The sequence below is a fragment of the Oryzias latipes genome, chromosome 19 (assembly GCF_053564925.1).
Source record: "Oryzias latipes strain Hd-rR chromosome 19, Olatipes_Hd-rR_3.1".
Lineage (NCBI taxonomy): Eukaryota > Metazoa > Chordata > Actinopteri > Beloniformes > Adrianichthyidae > Oryzias > Oryzias latipes.
Window position 1 is genome coordinate 23,322,346 of NC_136255.1, and position 20,621 is coordinate 23,342,966.

A 20,621-nucleotide genomic window follows, 5' to 3' on the forward strand; every position below is an offset into this window, starting at 1 on the left:
TTAAACAGAGCAAAACTTAATTTAATAAAAGAAAGTTGTGTTTCTTAATCTATTTTTTTATTTTTACTCTTAAGCTTGGTTAGTGGTTTTGGACCAGTTTAAGAGATAAGCGATATACATCATGATTTAATTCTGTTTTCTGCTCATAAAAAAGGTTCCACCAAAGCAATATGACATTTGAAAAATTCAGACTTAAAAAATGAATTGTAGGTTTAACAAAAGGCACATTTTTGCTTTTGTATGAGACCAAAACTGTATGTGCACTGGACTTCATAAGAAATTTAAAAAATAGGGGTGTGATTCTGTATTTCTATTTGAAATTAACTTATTTTCTTTCAAAATAGTGCAATTTTTTTATTCTCAAATCTTTTTGGTAGCTTGATTAGTGAGCAAAACAATAAAAAATATGATCTTTCAAAAACCAGTTGCTGAAAATGTCCCTTATGATACTGAGGCCTTCCTTGAAATAGGTTTAAAGATACAACAAAACTAGTTGTTATAATATTAAACAAAAATAGGCAGTTCGTACTTATTTTACTATGCCTGTTATTCTTTTCAGTTTTATTAATTTGAACTATTATTTTTAGATTTTCAATTTAAGCCTTTAAGAAATAATGTGTTTAATCTTCTTCAAATGAGTTTTATTATTACCGTTTTCGTATCAAAATATTTTTAGGTTAAGAATTCAATAAAGCTGTTCAAAATGTAATTTAGCAAATCATATTTTATTTACTATATGTAGTATATATGTAGTATAAATATATGCAAAATATAGTTCTCTTTTATTTTTTTTCTAGAAAAATGTATTTATCCTTTTTTTTGGCCGTTGTTCATACATAATTTCCCGTAATACAAAAGCAGGAAATTAGTTTAAATCAAATGTGATTAGCAGAGGGAAAAAAAAGTCTGAACGACGGAGGAGAGAAAAAAATTAACAAATAAAATGAAAATACTAAATATATTTTCTAAATGTAGATATTTGCATAAATGTATTTCGCTTTTTTAAACACCCGGGAGCATTAATGTCTTTATAAGTACTAGACCCCGCCTTTTAAACCTTGTTGTGACGTTTACCAATCAGAGCCCTTCGCGCGGAATTTCAAATATTTTCAAATCACATTTCAACATCGTAGTGAGATCGCTCCGCCAAATTGGTAAACAAAGTAGTCCATTCTCCACAGATTCAAGTAAAAATTCATTTATATCGTCCAACAAAACTTAAAACAACCTTCAAATGAATTAAAGTACAAACAGTTGTTTAAATTTTTGTTTAAAGCATACTAATATTCTGAAAGTAATAGCCAGTAGTAGCCAGCTGTTTTGCGGAGCAATACGCCGGCATCCTGAAGTAAGAGATGAGCCACAGGAAGGGAAACTAGTCCGCTAAGGTTTACGTTGAGAACTCGACGTTTTTGTGAATGCTTTCTGGGGTTAGAAGATAATGTAATCTTATTTGCTCCAGGACTACGGGCTGGTTTTATATGGATTTCCAGAAAGCAGGGTATTTCTGAGCGGAATCACACAGGTATGATTTGACAAGAAATTTTAGTAAACTCTTTCTTGTTTTTTCTGTTTTTATATTATCATAAACTAAAGGATGGCGACACGACGTGAAGTCGTAATGTTTAAGATAAAACGTCTAAGGAAAGGACAATCCTCGAAAACAATAGTTTATAGTTTTATTTTTTTCGCGTATCCTTTTTATGTTCTTCTTGGAATAGTTTTCAACAGCTAGTAGTGTCATGGCGACTTGGCACGCGGAGTTTTTCCCCCATAGGTTTTCTGTTATTTTCGTGTTTCATCTTATTAACAAATTGTTGCCTACTAATCGACTAAAATCTACTTTTTAAATAAATCTGTATAGCTCTGTAAGGTTCGTCTACCTTCCCTTTTTGTCTTTAAATGTTTCTGAAGAGGGTAAAATTTCGTATTTTTTACCGACATTAAGCTTTATTATCATGAAATATGACGTCCAGTTGCTGTATTGTTTCCAGGTAACGTAGAAAATGCCGTTACACGGAAAAATTGTCGTGATTAAGAGAAGTGGGGTGGACGGGACTGAATTTCCTCTCACTGCATCATGTTTGTTTGGAAGGTAAGATCAGAAGGGAAAATTGTTTTTTTTCAATGTTTTAATTTAGTTAAAGCTTCTTTTGTTTGATATATTTATGTAGCTGACGGATGACATGTTGAGGCTTTCTGTTGAGACTATTATGCATGTGGTGAAGGTCATAGGTCAAAATGTGGCTTTAGTCACGTGTGTGCTTCCTCATATGTGATATTTAGATGTTGGGGTTATAAATTCTTCAATTCTTTTGCACAGAATATGTATTAATTTGCTGTGTTTACTGGATTTCACAGAAAACCGGATTGTGATATCCGTATCCAGCTTCCACAAGTCTCCAAGGAACATTGCAGAATTGACTTAAATGAAAATAAAGAGGTAAACCGTCAGGATGTAGTTTCTAAAGTCCATGTTTGACATTTTTTGATAGTATTTTATAATGCAAGTTGATAAATAAGGTATAAATAGATTCAAGTCAGTGTTATTTGAATGTGTGTCTCTTTCTTTCAGGTTATTTTGACCAATCTGAGCACAGCCAACCCGACACGTGTCAATGGAGAAGTTCTGGCTCAGTCTGAACGCTTGAAACACGGAGATACTATAACTATTGTTGACCGTTCTTTCAGGTCAGAATGAATTAAAGAAATGATCTTCTATTTCTTTGCCTTTAAGTTGTCCAAACTACTATAATATTTTTAGTTTAAGGGGGGAAAAACAATGAAAAAATCTCTGATATACCATAATCAGAACCTTCTAATGTTCGGCAGAAAAGATAAATTGTTTTGCACTAAAGTCAAATACCTAAATGACAATAAATACGATTTTATGTAGCATTAGCTGTTATGTAAGCAGTAAAAAAGCATTTGCACCTCTATCATCTGCTTTTCCAATTAGAGGAATTTGCTTTTCAGATTTATTATCTGACTTGATATTTAAAGAATGTTTAGTAGATTGACTGTTTACAGTATATAGGAGCTGTGTTTAAAATGTAACCAGTAACAAATAAAAGCACTAAAAAGATTTTTACAATTTTTTTTCCAGACAGTTGCAGAGATTTTTTTTTTAATTTCTCGGAAAAGTTTAGATCCAATGAACAACTTAAAAGCTTATTTTTTTATTCCAATCCTGGGAAATATGAACTTTTTTTTGCCTCTAAATGCAAACGATGTTTTTGATTTTAACTTGTGTAATTGTTCAGGTTTGAGTATCCACCTGCACCTACACCTAAGAAGAGGTCTTCATCTGGAGGGAAGACAGAGACTCTCAAAGTAATTTACATCATCCTCATTATGTATACATTTATATATCATCCTTGTGTTCATGATTTTGAATTCTTACAACTTTATTAACAGAAATATTTTCTGTCTAGGTTCGTCAGGACCAGCAAGTGGCAGTGGCTGTTTGTCCCGGGACCGGAGAGAAAAGGACTTCAGAAGTGACAACAGGTGAGACGGTGATGGAGGGAAAATCTCTTTCTACAGGCAAGAGGGAAATGATCCCAAAAATGTCATTTTTGAAGGTGACATTCTATATTTAGTGGAAAAAATTGTATTTAAAATGTGATTCTCAGACTTTTTTCCTTTCTAAACAATCTGCTTTTATAGGTTCTCATTTGAAAGATGGAGCTCACCACGACAACATCCAGCGATCTCTGGAGAAAACTTTGGAGATGGAGTCCACGGAAGCAAGTCAGGAGCAAACCAAAAACGACTCTCCATTCAGCGATCTGTATCACATGATCAAGAAATCGCTGGAAATCAAGACTCCCTGCAAATCATCTGCCAGTCAGGCTCAGACGCCGTCCTCAAAGTTCTGCACCCCAAATCCGGCTTCAGTCAGGAAGAGCACAAATAAACCGGCAACTCCCACCCCCGAAAATGATCAGCCTAAAGGCAGCGAGACCCCGCAGACTGCTAAGAAGCAGGCGAAGACCATCCGGGTTCCTGCTGGTGATGAGCCGAGAATGGAGGAGCCCAACGCCAGTTCTGAAGGGCCTTCCCAAAAGAGAAGAAGCAGTGGGACATCCCAGAAGTTCACAGCGATGGAGATTATTGAGCAAATATCTGGGCAAACACTTAAATCCCCAGCTGGACGAAGAAGTAAGGAAGCAACACCGACCGGAGCTGAAGCATCCAAGCCCCAAGCGAAGCAGAACATGAAGTCTCCCAAAGCAAAGTCTCCTGGAAGAGCATCACCCGGCAACTCGGGGACGACTGAGACAGGTGTCAGCATCTTGTTTTTATGGTCAAGTTCAATGTTTAAAATGCAGAAGCACACTCAGTAGAATGTCAAATTGTAATATTCAAGTTTCTTTTTCTTTCTCAGTAAAAGCGGCACCCAAAAAACGCAAAAGTGGTGAGCTCAGGAAAGACCAGCTCTCTCCACAGAAGAAGAAACGCGTCTCCTTTGGAGGCCAGCTGAGCCCAGAGTTATTCGACAAACGACTGCCTCCTAACTCCCCCTTACGCAAGGGAGCTACTCCGAGGAGAAGTCTGATGGTGTTTAGACCCAAATCCACCCTCCTTAGGAGAGCTTCTGTCATCGGTTTGATAAAGGTAAGGCCAACGAATTTGACTTTGTTTTGATTGTAGTTTGTCCTGCTGTGTAATTTTACTTTATTTTATTTTTTTTACCTAGGAGCAAAGTCCTGCTAAAGCAAGAACCCCATCACCCAAGAAACCCAAAGCTGGAAAGAGTGCCTCCCCCAAAGCAGCTTCTCCTGCTCAAAAGTCTCCAAAATCCAGATCTGCTTCCCCCAAAGCAGCTTCCCCAGCACAAAAGTCTCCAAAATCCAAGTCTGTTTTACCCAAATCACCAACTTCTGCTCAGAAGTCGCCAAAATCCAGATCTGCTTCCCCTAAAGCAGCTTCCCCAGCACAAAAGTCTCCAAAATCCAAGTCTGTTTTACCCAAATCACCAACTTCTGCTCAGAAGTCGCCAAAATCCAGATCTGCTTCCCCTAAAGCAGCTTCTCCTGCTCAAAAGTCTCCAAAATCCAGGTCTGCTTCTCCCAAATCAGCTTCTCCTGCTCAAAAGTCTCCAAAATCCAGATCTGCTTCCCCCAAAGCAGCTTCCCCAGCACAAAAGTCTCCAAAATCCAAGTCTGTTTTACCCAAATCACCAACTTCTGCTCAGAAGTCTCCAAAATCCAGGTCTGCTTCCCCTAAAGCAGCTTCTCCTGCTCAAAAGTCTCCAAAATCCAGATCTGCTTCTCCCAAAGCAGCTTCTCCTGCTCAAAAGTCTCCAAAATCCAGGTCTGCTTCCCCTAAAGCAGCTTCTCCTGCTCAAAAGTCTCCAAAATCCAGGTCTGCTTCCCCTAAAGCCAAATCTATGGGTGGTGCATCACCTAAAACTCCCTTGAATTCAGGAGTCCAGACCCAAACACTGCAAGGACGCTTCTCAGTGTCCCGCATCAGCACCCCGTCTCCCACTGCAGAAGCCAAGCCTGTTAAGGAGCCTTTAGTCACCCCCAAAATCCCCATAAAGAGGAAGAGCATGAAGAGCAGCGCACAAAAAACCCCACGTTCTGCCAAAAGTGCCGCAAAGATGCTGCAGAGACGAAGCGGGGCGTCCCGCATCTCTATGAAAGGTTTGTTTCTTACATTCACACATTTATAGCATTTGATCACTGCTGAAAACTGCTTTTGTTATTCCTCTCCACAGCATTAAGTTCCTGGGCAGGAATAGTGAAATTTGGTAAAACTAAACCTCAAGTTTTCGTTCCATCTAAAAAAAAGACTCCTCAAAAGACCAAGAAGAAAGCTGCAAAGTGCAAACCGCAGGTTAGCCAGCGTTTGAGTTCTTTTTTCATTCATTACAAAATGAATGGAATGCGAATAATGCGATATCTTTACTCTGATATTTTGAAATCTTTATTTATTTTTGTTGTTGTCGAAGACCCCTGCCAGGGTACCGAAGGGCCACGTGAGCACCGGACACGCCGATTCCCCGGCTACCATTGTTGTGGGCAGAGCTCACAAAAAACATGTTGTGGTTGGAGCTGCGCCCAGAGTGGTCACCAACACCGTCCTCATCAAGAAACGGATGAAAATGGACGAGGACTTGACCGGTGACTTCTTCTTTCAGTTCATCTGCAAAAATCCTCTGGAGTTTTTCCTCTTTCTGATGGCATGTTCTGTTTTTCAGGTATTTCTGAAATGTTTCAAACCCCTGTTGCTGAGAAGAAACGTCGATCTCTGACCAATGACCCGGAGGTTGTGAAGACACCGGGGGGCAGCCTGAGTGCATCTGTGATGAGCACACCTGAGGAGTCAGGTAGTTTATTTCCTGACTGTGGAGTGAGTCATTGTTTGTCTGCAAGAACTAGCAGGCGGTCTCTCTTTCAGGTGAGATGATTGTGTCTCCTCTCAGTGTCGCGTCTGCCATCAAGAACAGGCGGTACAACAGCGAGGCTGTTCAGCGTCTCCTGGATGGAGAAGAGTCCAGTTTTGCTGCCGACGACCTCACTGTGAACACAGAGTCCACAAATCAGAACAAAGACGGGAAGACGGCTGCTGCCATAACTCCCAAACAGAACGCCCCAAAACCAGAAGGTCTCACCGGGGTCAAGAGGATCGTGAAGACTCCGAAACAGAAAACGGAGCCTCTCGAAGACCTCCGAGGCAAGATTCTGAAAACCCCCAAACAGAAACCGGAGCAACGGGAGTGCCTGACTGGAGTGAAGAGGATCATGAAGACCCCGAAACACAAAGCGGAGCCCCTCGAAGACCTCCGAGGCAAGATTCTGAAAACTCCTAAGCAGAAAACGGAACAGCAGGAGTGTCTGACCGGAGTGAAAAGGATCATGAAGACCCCAAAACACAAAGCAGAACCTCTAGAGGACCTCAGAGGAAACCTCCTGAAAACCCCCAAACAGAAACCGGAACAGCAGGAGTGTCTGACCGGCGTTAGGAGAATCTTTAAGACTCCGCAGCAAGAAGCTGAACCCGTTGAAGATCTCAGAGAGAAACTCTCGAAGACCCCAAAAGACATGGAGATGCTTGATGTGAGTTTGGACGGAGTTGAAGAACTCCTCAAGACGCCTGCTAATGATGAGGCCAAAAATCCCCAAACAATGAGCGCACAGAGCTCCTCCCCTGCCAAGAAAACACCGAGGCAGAAAAGTTCTCCCGTCCAAGATCTGGTTGGTTTGAAGAGGCCCGTGCGTACCCCCAAACAGAAGGGGGAACCTGTGGAGGACAACTTCGGGATCAAGAGGCTGATGAAATCGCCAAGGATGAGAGGAAATCCTCCAGTGGAAGACTTTGAGGGACTTCAGGAGCTCATGGAGGAGCCACAGACGGATCTGCCGACAGACGAGGTGAGGAAGAAAACATCCAAAGTCCTGATGGTCACACGTGTTTTGGTTGGTGCTTCTGTTCTTTAAGTTTGTCATCTTTTGTTTTCAGCAGGATGAAGGGTCCATGGAGTGTGCTGCTCTAACAACAGGTGAGTTCAATGTGATCAAAGTTGATCTATAAGATCAGCCATTAGGAATTCCTGTTGTTTCTTGGTTCACACTGAACTGACAGGTGCTGACTGTCAGAATCCCCGAAGGCAAAGCAAAATGTCAATTTCAACTCTAAATTATTTTGGTCTAGCTTTTTTCCTGGTTTACATTTTGCTTTAAGCAGAGCATTTTTTTCTTCCCGTCAATCATTTAAAGGGAGATGGAATTAAGTCTGTCAGTGAGAAGAAAAATGTCCTGAAACTGCCAACCTGTGTTACTGCGCTTTGTCTTCCCTCAGGGATCTGTTTGCTGAAAAGTCGTGTTTTTTTGTTTTGTTTTTTAACATTTTTTGGTTGCGTGTGAACTTTTTCAGCTTTCATGAGTGCGGGGGTTCACAGTGAAAATGTTGTAGTGTTCTAGGTTGTGTCTTAAACATTAGATTGACTTCATTTTTCTTGTTGCAGAGCCTGAAGGAGTCGACGACGGGAACAGCTCAGAGAGGCTGAATGAAAGCTGTAGCCATGAGCCTGCAGAGGCTCAGGGAGATTCTCTCCCTTTTGTAGATGCTGAAGCTTCACAACAGCCCGATGCAGACAAGGTCGACGAGATCAACGCTGACAAAGTCCCTAAGGTGGATCCTTTGGAGCAAAACAAAAAGGCTAATCGAGGCAGACGTACAAAAGCAGTGGAGTCTGAAGACGTTGGGGACAGAAATGAGGCGCCCGAACCTCCTGAAGAACCTGCTCCCGTCCTCCCAGTGAGAGGGAGAAGAGGGAAGAAAACTGAGGCCACAGCATCATCTGCTGTCAGACCCACGAGGGGCAGAAATGCAAAGATCTCAGGGGAAGAGAGCGCTCCTCAGGTTTCCAAAGCTGCCAACAGACGGGAAACGGGAAGAAATGCAAAACATGAAGAGAAAGGAGAGCAGGTCACAGAGGACACGGTCACTGCAGAGAACCAAGAGCTTGAGCATCAGGGAACGTCAGCAATGATCAGCAGAGCAAAGAGAGCAAAGGGAGTCCAAAATGAGGCTCCAGTCAGGGCTAAGAGAGGAAGAAACGCCAAACACGAGGACGAAGAAGTCGACAGAGTTTCACAAGATGTAACCGACTGCCAGCAGGCTTCTGTTGAGGAAAAGACAAACAAGTCTGAGGAAATTGTTGCTCTACACCAGGAAGAACCTGCTGCTGTTGAAGCTCTGACAACAAAACCAAGGAGAGGAGGGCGAAAAGCAAAACAAGACGCTCCTGCAGCTTCTACTGAAGTACAAGAGCCTCTTCGTGTCCCCACAGAGAAACCTGTGAGAGGAAGAAGAGGGAAGCCGGTCCCAGAGGACGCCGTCACTGCTGAGAACCAAGAGCTGGAGCCTGAACATCAGGAAACAGAAGAAAGAATCGGTAAACCCAGCAGAGCTGTGGCTCCAGGCAGAGCTAAAAGAGGAAGAAACGCCAAACATGAGGACGAAGAAGTCGACAAAGTTTTACAAGATGTAACCAACTTCCAGCAGGCTTCTGTTGAGGAACTAACAAACAAGTCTGAGGAAATTAATGCTCCACACCAGGAAGAACCTGCTGCTGTTGATACACAGCCTCCAAAACCAAGGAGAGGAGGCAGAAAAGCAAAACAAGACGCTCCTGCAGCTTCTACTGAAGTACAAGAACCTCTCTGTGTCTCCACAGAGAAACCTGTGAGAGGAAGAAGAGGGAGACAGGTCCCAGGGGACACGGTCACTGCTGAGAGCCAAAACCTGGAGCCTGAACATCAGGAAACGACGGAAAAAGTCGGCAGAGCGAAGAGAACAAAAGTAGTCCAAAATGAGGTTCCAGTCAGAGCTAAGAGAGGAAGAAACGCCAAACATGAGGAGAAAGAAGTCGACAAGGTTTCACAAGATGTAACCAACTCCCAGCAGGCTTCTGTGGAGGAGAGACCAAAGGAAATTGTTGTCCCACAACAGGAAGAACCTGCAAAACCAAGGAGAGGAGGACGAAAAGCAAAACAAGACGCTGAAAGTGTGGCTGCTGCACCTTCTACTGAAGTACAAGAGCCTCTCCGTGTCTCCACAGACAAACCTGTGAGAGGAAGAAGAGGGAAACGGGTCCCAGAGGACGCCGTCACTGCTGAGAGCCTAGAGCTGGAGCCTGAACATCAGGAAACCACTGAAAAAGTCTGCAAATCCAGCAGAACAAAGAGAGAAAAGGCGGCCCAAAATGAGGTAGCAAAAGCCACCCCAGTTAAGAGAGCTCAGCGAGGAGCAGCTCCAGCAGGTGAGACAGCGGAACAACTCACTCTGTCTGTACCAGAACCGGCTCCAGGTGTCGCTGCCCCAAAAGCAAAGAGAGGAAGACGGGTGGCAGCAAAGCAATCACCTGAAGAGGTGAGCAGTGAGCAGACGAGCCCTGCTGAAGAAGAAGGCAAGCCTGTGGTGGAGGAATCAAAGAAGCCATCGCGGTTTGTCTCGTGGAAAGCAGATCTGGAGATCTGTGATATTCCAAAAGCACTTCCTGTAAAGGCTGCTCGTGGTAGGAAGTCAAAACTCAACGCTCACAATGAAAACAAAAATGTCTCTGATGCCGACGCGGCCAAAGGGGAGGAGCTCTCAGGGGACGCTGTCCAAACTGTGCCCGCCAAGAGAAGCAGGCGAGGAGTTCATGGCGGCGATGTGGCGGCGGCTTCCACAAGCAAGAGTGGTCTTAAAGAAAATGAACCTCAGCCAAAAACCCGACGAGGAAGAGCAGCTAAGAAATAACTGTCTTTGTTAGTGACAGTTATTATTCTCCCGTTTTTGTAATTGCAAAGTATTGTAGAATGTAGTTTTGGTGACTGAAAACAAAGCACTGCTTTATTTGCCCGTTCAGCAGGGACTTGTTTTTAATTCTTTTATCTTTTTTGTTTTTCTATCCTTTTTATGTCTGAGGGGAAAAAATATTTTACTGTTGAGCAGGGAGAGGGGTCTAATAAATTTTTGTACTTGATTGGAATTATTGGTGTGATTTCTTTATTGTTTTTATAGTTTGAAACTCCCCAAAAAGGGGTTAATATCAAGTGTATATTATATTATTTATTAGAAAAAGGCAAATCTTTTTATCTTCAATTTGGGAGATTTTTGACAGATAAAACAAATATTTTATGTGGTGTTAGAAAACATGAGATGTTTTCTATTTGTATTTATTATTTGTTGGAGAATTGAGAAAAACCTCAAGTTGATTTTCGCGTTTGCGGAACAGGAACGTTTACTGAAAAGATATACAAACCACCCGGACACATTTTGGAGACGGACCGAACGCAAGCCCAACGCTGGAGGGAGATTTAAGAGGCGCGTGCAAGCACGAAGGCGGTTCCAAACTATGTTAATGGTCCCAGGACCTGCATTTTAAAGTCCAGTTTTAGTTATTTTATTTAAGCATCATAATGTCGTCGGACGGCGATATAAAGACAACGCCGAGAGGCTTTCAGTGTGTTCTGTGCAACGTCAACCTACCTAATAGTGAGTTAACGAAGCTAAAGTGGGTTTTTTTCGTGGTGCCTAGTAGCTAGTAACACACGACAATTTTCTTTTTAAATAGTTACCCGAACAGTTGCTCAACCTGTGGAAAATTGTATGTATTTTTCACAAATTGAACGCTAATCATTTTGAAAATGCAATTTAAGTAACCTTAATAAAGTTCTTTTTCATATTTTATGGAGTTTACCTCGGCTACAGCATCAAGTCCCACATATTTTGGGGGGGGGGGGGGGGGGTCGTATTTTAGTGCTGCACCGTAGTTTTATGCTCATGGTGGGCAAAACTTTCCTTCACCAACCTGCAACTGTTCATCCTCATTCATGGTGTTTGGCGTGGTTGAGATCAGAACTGCATGCATTTCTTACCCAGCAAATAATACTTTGATGGATGCTACTTTTCATACTCAGATAGGGAACGGAAATCATGAAGCCCTTAGTTAGAGTTCGTTTCACTGGAGCTAAGGGATCATGCACAGGTCCTAAAGTCAGCCCCACACCATGATAAGCCCTCCACCAAACATTGAACTGGATTCAATGTGATCAGCAGACAAAGTTCTCCTTGCAACCTCCAAACCAGAAACCGGGGAATCAAACTGGAATTAGCTGAAAGCAGCTCAGTCTTTCATACATTTTTGTATGAAACTCGCCTATGTTGATGATTTAAAACCCTCTGTTTATGAAAGTGGTTGGAAAAACCAAATTCAGTCATTTGGATGGGTGGTTAAGTCCTTTTGGCAATATAGTTTTTATTCTAAAAAAAAAAAATCAATAGAGCAATGGAAGAAACACCAGTATCAGTTGAAAACTACAGATACAAACAAGACAATGTTTAAAATCGAGCAGGAAGTAAATAATTGGTTTTTGACTCTTCCTGTTGAGTCTGCCTTTATATAAATAAGTGACGCAAACAAGAAGACGTCCAATCAAAAAGTCGGTTAACTTACAATGGGTTGAAGGTGAACCACAACGAGGGATGTGTGTGTGCACGCTAAACGTGTGATAACCTTTTGTTTCACCTAAAAGCATGGCGTCTGTCTGACCTGCAGTGTCCAGTGTGGATCAGCACGTAAAGGGGCGGAAGCACCAGACTCTGAGTTCTGTTCGAACCACCAGGAAAACCCACGAGGAGCGCAGCGTGTTTGTCAGCGGCATCAAGCCTGAAGTCTCTCAGTCTGACCTAACCGAGCACTTCCAGCAGTTCGGGCCGATCGCTGATGTCATCATGGATAAAGAAAAGGTCGAGGCGAACCACGGTTTGAATGGTCAGGGAGACTGTGAGAGTAATTTCTGTCTTACTGGCTTTGCAGGGAGTGTTTGCCATAGTGCAGTTTGCTGAGACTGAGAGCGCACACGCTGCTCTGACCTGTGTGGAGCATCTGATGAAAGGCCTGAAGCTCAGAGTTAAACCTCGAGAGAGGAAGGAGTTCAAGTTGATTCCAAAGAAGAGGAACGATGCTCAGAGCCTGGAACAAATGTTTGAGCGTCTCAAACCCGAGCTGTGTCAGCTGCCGTCCGTGAGAACCCGACACTTTACGACACTGGAAACACACCAAAGCAAACCTGACAAACATCTGCTTTTGAGGGTCAAACTGAAAGCTGCTTGTTCCCCGGCAGGTGGACGCTCAGATGCAGTACGTGGTGGAGCGGCTGCAGCTGGGAGAGAATGAAAAGAAGGCTCGCGAGTTGCTGGTTCAACTCCTGCAGGAAATCTTTGTTGAATTTTTCCCAGGTATTTCAAATCAAGTCAAACTTTATTTATAAAAAGCAGTTCTCTTGTGTTGTTCGGCTTTAGAATTAAAAACAAAAACATTACACATACGCCCCATGACCCCACACACAGGGAATAGGAATTAAACTGATGGTCTGACTCTGCTGGGAGGAAACAGGATATCGGGAATCTATTCGTACCAGGAGCCAGCTCAGCCATAGTAACATTGCCACAGTGCCCACCTACACCGGGACGGCAGCACGGGTCATTTAGTTTTTATGACATGAAGTACAGCAATTGTTCTACTTTTCTTTGCAGACAGTGAGATTTTGCCGTTTGGCTCTTCTGTCAACACTTTCGGAATCCACTCCTGTGATTTAGACCTTTTCCTGGACCTGGAGAACACAAAGACGTTCCAGGCCCGGGCCAAGTCCACCACAGAACAGGTTCGTCTGGGTTTGGTCCCGAAAGCCCTTCCGAGTGGATACGGGCGAAAGATGGCCAATTCTGTGCGGGGCGAGTTGAGAGAAAATGTTTGTGAAAGATCACAACACATTAACTCACAACACAACACATTAACTCACAACACAACGCAAGTGCATGCTCCTTGCACTAAGTGCATGCTCCTTGCACTAAGTGCATGCTCCTTGCACTAAGTGCATGCTCCTTGCGTGCACCCAGACTGTTAGAAATTAGGAAAATCCACCATCATCCACCGGGCGTCCTGCAGGCACATCACCTGCACGTGCTGCAATTGCGTGCTGTCAGTTAGGTTATGACTAGAGTGTTGCACAACTGCGTGCAACTTGCATGATTCTTACAAATACTTCACGTTACACTTTCCACACGCATGCCAATGATACGTTCTATTTTCACGACGTCCCGCATTTGCCTCCAAAACGCACCTTACGATGCAGCCGCTCCTCTGTGCGATCCTCTACGTACGACAACCCAAGAGCCCGCAGCGTTCATGATCCTGTTGTGCACTTTCACTTCCACCGTGCTACTTTTTGTACTACTCTGATTTCACGTACCCGTGTTGACTAATTGCTCCTTTTGGTCCAGCTGTGTTCACAGTATTCAACTAAGTACTCCTTCAAAATTCAAATTCCATTCAAAGTTGCTTTAGTTTTCCGGTAGGAACTTCCTTTGCCGGTGGAACACCGAGTAGAGACAAGCAATCATCAGTAAAATCAAAACAACACAGCTGCATTCAGTAAAGTACAGTAAAAAAGATGTATTTGGAACTGCTGCAAAGTCATTGCTGTCTTAGCGATTTAAAATGAAGGTTGGTACAAAACTCCTTCCCTGCCTGTTCGTTGTATCCCGCTCGCGTTCTAGCTGCTTTTTCTTATCTGCTGTTTCACGTTTGCGACTTAGTTCTGACCCAGTTGGAGTCCTCCGTCCCTCAGAGTTTCTGCTGTGTTTGTCGCAGCAAATCATGAAACACAACAGCAAATCATGAAACACAACAGCAAATCATGAAACACAACAGCAAATACTGAAACACAACAGCAAATACTGAAACAGAACTGCAACTCACGAAACACAACAGCAACTCACGAAACACAACAGAAAATCATGAAACACAACAGCAAATACTGAAACACAACAGCAAATCATGAAACACAACAGCAAATCATGAAACACAACAGCAAATCATGAAACACAACAGCAAATCATGAAACACAACAGCAAATCATGAAACACAACAGCAAATCATGAAACACAACAGCAAATCATGAAACACAACAGCAAATCATGAAACACAACAGCAAATCATGAAACACAACAGCAAATCATGAAACACAACAGCAAATCATGAAACACAACAGCAAATCATGAAACACAACAGCAAATACTGAAACAGAACTGCAACTCACGAAACACAACAGCAAATCACGCAACACAACAGCAAATCACGCAACACAACAGCAAATCACGCAACACAACAGCAAATACTGAAACACAACAGCAAATCATGAAACACAACAGCAAATCATGAAACACAACAGCAAATCATGAAACACAACAGCAAATCATGAAACAGAACTGCAACTCACGAAACACAACAGCAACTCACGAAACACAACAGCAAATCACGCAACACAACAGCAAATACTGAAACACAACAGCAAACCACGGAACACAACAGCAAATCATGAAACACAACAGCAAATACTGAAACACAACAGCAAATACTGAAACAGAACTGCAACTCACGAAACACAACAGCAACTCACGAAACACAACAGCAAATCACGCAACACAACAGCAAATCATGAAACACAACAGCAAATACTGAAACACAACAGCAAATCATGAAACACAACAGCAAATCATGAAACACAACAGCAAATCATGAAACACAACAGCAAATCATGAAACAGAACTGCAACGCACGAAACACAACAGCAAATCACGCAACACAACAGCAAATCATGAAACACAACAGCAAATCATGAAACAGAACTGCAACTCACGAAACACAACAGCAACTCACGAAACACAACAGCAAATCACGCAACACAACAGCAAATCACGCAACACAACAGCAAATCATGAAACACAACAGCAAATACTGAAACAGAACTGCAACTCACGAAACACAACAGCAAATCACGCAACACAACAGCAAATCACGAAACACAACAGCAACTCACGAAACACAACAGCAAATCACGCAACACAACAGCAAATCACGCAACACAACAGCAAATCACGCAACACAACAGCAAATCACGCAACACAACAGCAAATACTGAAACACAACAGCAAATCATGAAACACAACAGCAAATACTGAAACAGAACTGCAACTCACGAAACACAACAGCAAATCACGAAACACAACAGCAAATCACGCAACACAACAGCAAATCATGAAACAAAACAGCAAATCACGCAACACAACAGCAAATCACGCAACACAACAGCAAATACTGAAACACAACAGCAAATCATGAAACACAACAGCAAATCATGAAACACAACAGCAAATCATGAAACACAACAGCAAATACTGAAACAGAACTGCAACTCACGAAACACAACAGCAAATCACGAAACACAACAGCAAATCACGCAACACAACAGCAAATCATGAAACAAAACAGCAAATCACGCAACACAACAGCAAATCACGCAACACAACAGCAAATCACGCAACACAACAGCAAATACTGAAACACAACAGCAAATCATGAAACAGAACTGCAACTCACGCAACACAACAGCAAATCATGAAACAAAACAGCAAATCACGCAACACAACAGCAAATACTGAAACACAACAGCAAATCAATTGTGTATGATTTTTTAAACACTATTAATAACTGTTTTCTTTATGTGGACATTTTAAATACATGAAACAGTCCTGAAGCATTCTTGCTAGAGTGGTCTTTACGAAGAGGGAATACCCTTAATACCGGAAAAGCAAAAACTTTACCTTGTTAAACGTTGCTGTAATTTTTATTGTAGTAATACAATTGAAGAAATGCTTTTGGACTGTCTCGTGTATTGAAAATGTCCACTAAAAAAAGACAGTAATAAGGAAATGTAAAAAATAATACACAATTAGTTTTATATTACGTCACTTCTGGGATTCAGGACGTTCCGTTTCAGTTAGACGCCGTTTCTCAGCTTTCCTTTTTGTGTTTCTGGATTTGTTCATTTGTATCGAGATTGTTTTTTTAATTCAGTATTTGTTAGTTTTCACTCAAAATTGCTTTTGTGTTTCAGGACTCTGTCATTTGTTCCGTGGTTTGCTGTTGTGTTTCAGTATTTGCTGTTGTGTTTCGTGATTTGTTCATTTGTACTGGGATTTGCTGTTGCTGTATCTTAAATGTAAGCGTGTCTTGCACCTCTCAGCCACCGTAGGGATCCCCCCTCCACCTCTTCTGTGGTGTCATCCACCCTCGGCAGCGTCTCACCGGGGATTCCGGATTCTCCTCCGTTTCTGGAAGTTCCCTGGCGCTCTCCTTCACGAGCCCTTAACTCTCCAAATAAACGTCTTGACTTTGTTCTGTGCGTGCCTCTGCTTTTCTTTTATTTATTTTTTTTACCTCCAGGTTGGTGAGGGAGTGTCTGATGACGGCCGTTCCGAGGACTCCATCTTGTCAGATATCGATCTGACCACAGCCTCCCCCGCCGAGGTGCTTGACCTTGTGGCGACCATCCTGAAGCGCTGCGTCCCCAACGTGCACAAGGTGCATGTGGTCGGCACCGCTCGCCTTCCTGTCGTCAAGTTCCAGCACCACAAGCTGAACCTGCAGGGGGACATCACCATCAACAACAGGTCGGGGGGGGGGCTGTTCTTGTATATAAAGGTGTCTGACAGAAGCAGAATGAGAGCGTTAAACACTGTCTGAGCAGGCTGGGAGTGAGGAACACACGCTTCCTCCAGCTGTGTTCTGGGATGGAGGAGCGCCTGAGGCCTCTGGTGTACACCATCCGATTCTGGGCCAGGCAGAAGAAGCTGGCTGGTAACGTGCTCTTATTTTAAGAACCTTTTGGGGTTTTTGTAAGCTCATAACCATTTTGTTTTTGTGCGATAAGAACAGTGTGGAAAATAGTTCTTGGTTTGAATTGGCTGCTATTTCATTCTTTGACCAACAGGTGTCACTGGAGCTGCACCGTGCTTCTCTAAACACAACTAGACTTTTATTTTGAAGTAAATGTTTGACTCAAAATGTATTTTGTATCATGTCAAACATGTCATCTTGGAGAAACATAGTAAAATATATAAACTTTATTGTATTTTTGAGCACAGAGTCAATCTAAACAGGAGACAAAGCAGCAGATAGACTGAATAGTTTTATTGACTTTTTGGATTACAGTTTCCTGTTTTGACCTGCAGGTAACCCCAGCGGCGCCGGCCCCCTCCTCAACAACTACGCTCTGACCCTGCTGGTCATTTTTTACCTGCAGAACTGCGAGCCTCCTGTTCTCCCCACAGTGGAGCAGCTGAAAGACATGGCCTGTAAGTGCTGCCTTCCTCTGATGCGTTTTTAAGCATTTTCTCCATTTTCTGATGACCTGCAGCTATGAACAGGAAGTGACCGCTGCTCTATAGGCTGAAAGGATAAAAGGGAAAAAGCTTGAGTTGGGATGTTTGAATACATTTTCCTCTTCTAGGGTTTTGTTTGTTTAGGTGCCGCAAAAAATATTCTTGCACATTTAAAAAAATAAAATAAATTAACTTTATTGTTTTGGTTTTTCTCTGTGCAGGTGAGGAAGAGGAGTGTGTGATTGAAGGCTGGAACTGCACCTTCCCCAGTCAACCCATTGCTGTGCTTCCCAGCAAGAACACACAGGACCTCTGTAAGTGACTTTAATCAGACAGAAATGTCCTTTACGGCACCGGTCCCCCACCCCCGGTCCCTGGGACAGTTGGTACCGCGTTAGGGTTCCGTTTTATTTATAATCTGATTCTGAAGGAGGTTTTATTTTGAAAACTAATGGAAAAGAGTCAGTGAGGAAACAGAAGAGGAGCTTTTGAAAATATCTGCATTCAACAGACAAATACCAGGAGTCTTAGCTCCAAATATGGATTTATTGTGACATTTGTTCCCACACACCATAATAATGATGCAGAAAATCCAACAACCGGCTGTCTAATGTTAAGAGGATGCTGCTAATAAAGTTGTTTAAATTTTAATTTTCCGTCGGAAGTTGAAGTCGGACGAGGCTGAAGTTGGCGTCTTATTTTTTATGCTTCCACTTTGATAGTTCTGGGTTAAAAGAAAATCTGTGTCCCATGTTAAGGGTCTCTACATGAAATCTTAATTTAAAACAGCTGCAGGTATTTTACAGAGGATGAACCTTTCTCACAAAATGAAGGGAAATTAGAGTCTTCGACTTCAGCCTCGTACAGAACAGTCTGTGAAAATATTGTGTGGCGTTCAAGCGGTGGGGGATTTCTGCTTTATGGGGTCTAAATGTGACTTTCTGTCTTCCTCCTGCAGCCTCCTTGCTGGCTGGTTTCTTCTCCTTCTATGCAAAGTTTGATTTTGCCAGCAATGTCGTATCCTTAAGGGAGGGGCGCGCACTTCCTGTTGTAGATTTTCTTGGCAAAGGCAAAGAAGAGGAGGAAAACCCCCCCAAAGGCAGTCGCCAACACCCCAAATTGGGCTCCATGACTCTCCTGGATCCTTTTGAGCTCTCCCACAACGTAGCCGGAAACCTGAACGAGCGCTCCCACCACAACTTCCAGAGGGAATGCCAGGAGGCGGAGAAGTACTGCCGCAGCCTGCAGTACCAGCACAAGTCCGCCAAGGGCAAGTCATGGGGGCTGGTGCGCTTGTTTACCCCTCATGGGGAAGTCTCGCTCAACAAAGCAGAGCAGCTGAGCATCAGCATCCCTTTTAAATCAACGTCGCTCCCTGAGGCGATGCGCAGCGAGCTGCACACGGCGGGAGAGGATTTTCGCCGTCTGTGGTTCCAGAAGGTTCTCTCTGCTGTGGAACAGGTGTTCAGAGCCGTTCTCCAGTGTCACCTCACGGTGTCCTCTGACGCTGCAGCAGGAGAGGAGGCAGCAGAAGGCCCGCCAGCTTCCATGAACTCCTCAGGAAATGACAGTTTTGATGGCGTTCCACCTCAGACGGAACAAAGTCCTCAGGACGCGGTGGTGGTCGGAGCAAAGAGGTTGCTCTCTTCAGGCAGCGACACCTCAGTTTCGCCCCAAGGCAAAAAAGCCAGGCTGATGAAAAGAGGAAAGCCGGATGCGCCCCCGTGGATCTGTACGCAGAAGTATCCGGTGTGGGCCGGCAGGAGGAAAGTGAAGCGGGAAATCCTGAAGGGCCCGGACTCCGGGGCCGAGGGCAGCTGTGCAGAGCTGGAGTCCAAGGTCACAGCCCACATCCAGGAGAAAGAAGCCCAACTCAAGGAAGCCCTGGAGTTCAGAGTTCAGCCCCAGGTGGTGGGGGGGACAGAGAGCACAAAGGCGGTGCTCCGGCTGCAGCCTAGCAGCGACAAACCGGGAGCTTTCCACGACTTTTTTCACTTTCTGGAGGTTTTTGTACCCAAGATGGTCGACACGTTGCTGGAAAAAGAAGCGCAGAACCAGATGACTTGTGACTAAACTGAGCCACAACACAGATGTTCCTCAGCAGAAATCAGAGATTTACTTTAGTTTGAATGTTGGTTTGACGTCACAGTGTTACTGTTTTCATTTATACTGTATTTTTGTAATAAAAAGGGAATTATTGTTTAACGTTTCTGTTCAGAACGGCTCAAAAAGGCTGAAACTTTGAAAATAAAAAACATTTTTTGGCTGAAGGAGAGTCGGGAACATTCATTTACTCGAGCACCACATCAACACATTTTACTGAAAGACCCCCACACGCATTTCTCTCATGATGGAGGACATATATTAGGAAAATTGGGATTAAAATGGCATTTCTTAGTTTTTCCTAATTCAAATTCTTTCTTAGTTTTTCCTAATTCAAATTCTAATTCAAATCATTGAATCATTGAGGATCAGATGCAGCGTTAGAAATCAGGGGGAAAAAATGGTTGTCCTCCAGACAACCAGGCAAGTAATATTTGGTTGTCCTCCCCAATTTTTGGTTGTCCTTCGATACCAATATTCGACAGCAACGAAACCTACTCAGATGTCAGTACTTGCATCTTTAGTTTTTCTATACATCTAATATCAACTGCCTCTTATGATGGACATTTAAAAAACTCTTTAAATATTAAAAACAAACTTTTTACTAAATATTGAAGCATCTGGTTACACAAAGTATTGCCAAAAACTTGAAACTAATATCTTTATGAGTATCTTCACACAGATTTAAATATATTGGTTCTTTTTTTTTTTTGGTTTTGATAATTGTTGCTTAAATATTATAAAATCCAAAGACTGTTGTAAAATTTAGAATATCACAATCCCATGGG

The 20,621-nt window shown here is 42.9% G+C and overlaps 1 protein-coding gene across 5 annotated transcripts; it reads left to right on the top strand.

The window, feature by feature from the left end:
• Positions 1 to 1,324: 1,324 nt before the first annotated feature.
• Positions 1,325 to 20,000, top strand: mki67 (marker of proliferation Ki-67). Of its 5 annotated transcripts, XM_078937886.1 has the most exons (21): positions 1,325 to 1,525; positions 1,995 to 2,095; positions 2,362 to 2,443; positions 2,576 to 2,691; positions 3,264 to 3,333; positions 3,435 to 3,510; positions 3,670 to 4,287; positions 4,391 to 4,620; positions 4,703 to 5,654; positions 5,729 to 5,847; positions 5,963 to 6,134; positions 6,212 to 6,340; positions 12,062 to 12,252; positions 12,323 to 12,529; positions 12,630 to 12,744; positions 13,042 to 13,169; positions 16,793 to 17,019; positions 17,097 to 17,206; positions 17,581 to 17,703; positions 17,952 to 18,044; positions 18,689 to 20,000. In XM_078937886.1, exons 2-21 carry the CDS (start codon positions 2,007 to 2,009, stop codon positions 19,801 to 19,803), a joined length of 4,962 nt encoding a protein of 1,653 aa, XP_078794012.1. In that variant the 5' UTR covers positions 1,325 to 1,525; positions 1,995 to 2,006; the 3' UTR covers positions 19,804 to 20,000. The 5 variants fall into 5 exon arrangements, with proteins under 5 accessions (XP_078794012.1, XP_011486230.1, XP_011486232.1 ...); XM_011487928.4 differs by lacking the exons at positions 12,062 to 12,252; positions 12,323 to 12,529; positions 12,630 to 12,744; ... (4 more) ...; positions 17,952 to 18,044; positions 18,689 to 20,000 and adding exons at positions 6,412 to 7,385; positions 7,474 to 7,513; positions 7,979 to 10,492; XM_011487930.4 differs by lacking the exons at positions 12,062 to 12,252; positions 12,323 to 12,529; positions 12,630 to 12,744; ... (4 more) ...; positions 17,952 to 18,044; positions 18,689 to 20,000 and adding exons at positions 6,412 to 7,385; positions 7,477 to 7,513; positions 7,979 to 10,492.
• Positions 20,001 to 20,621: the final 621 nt, after the last annotated feature.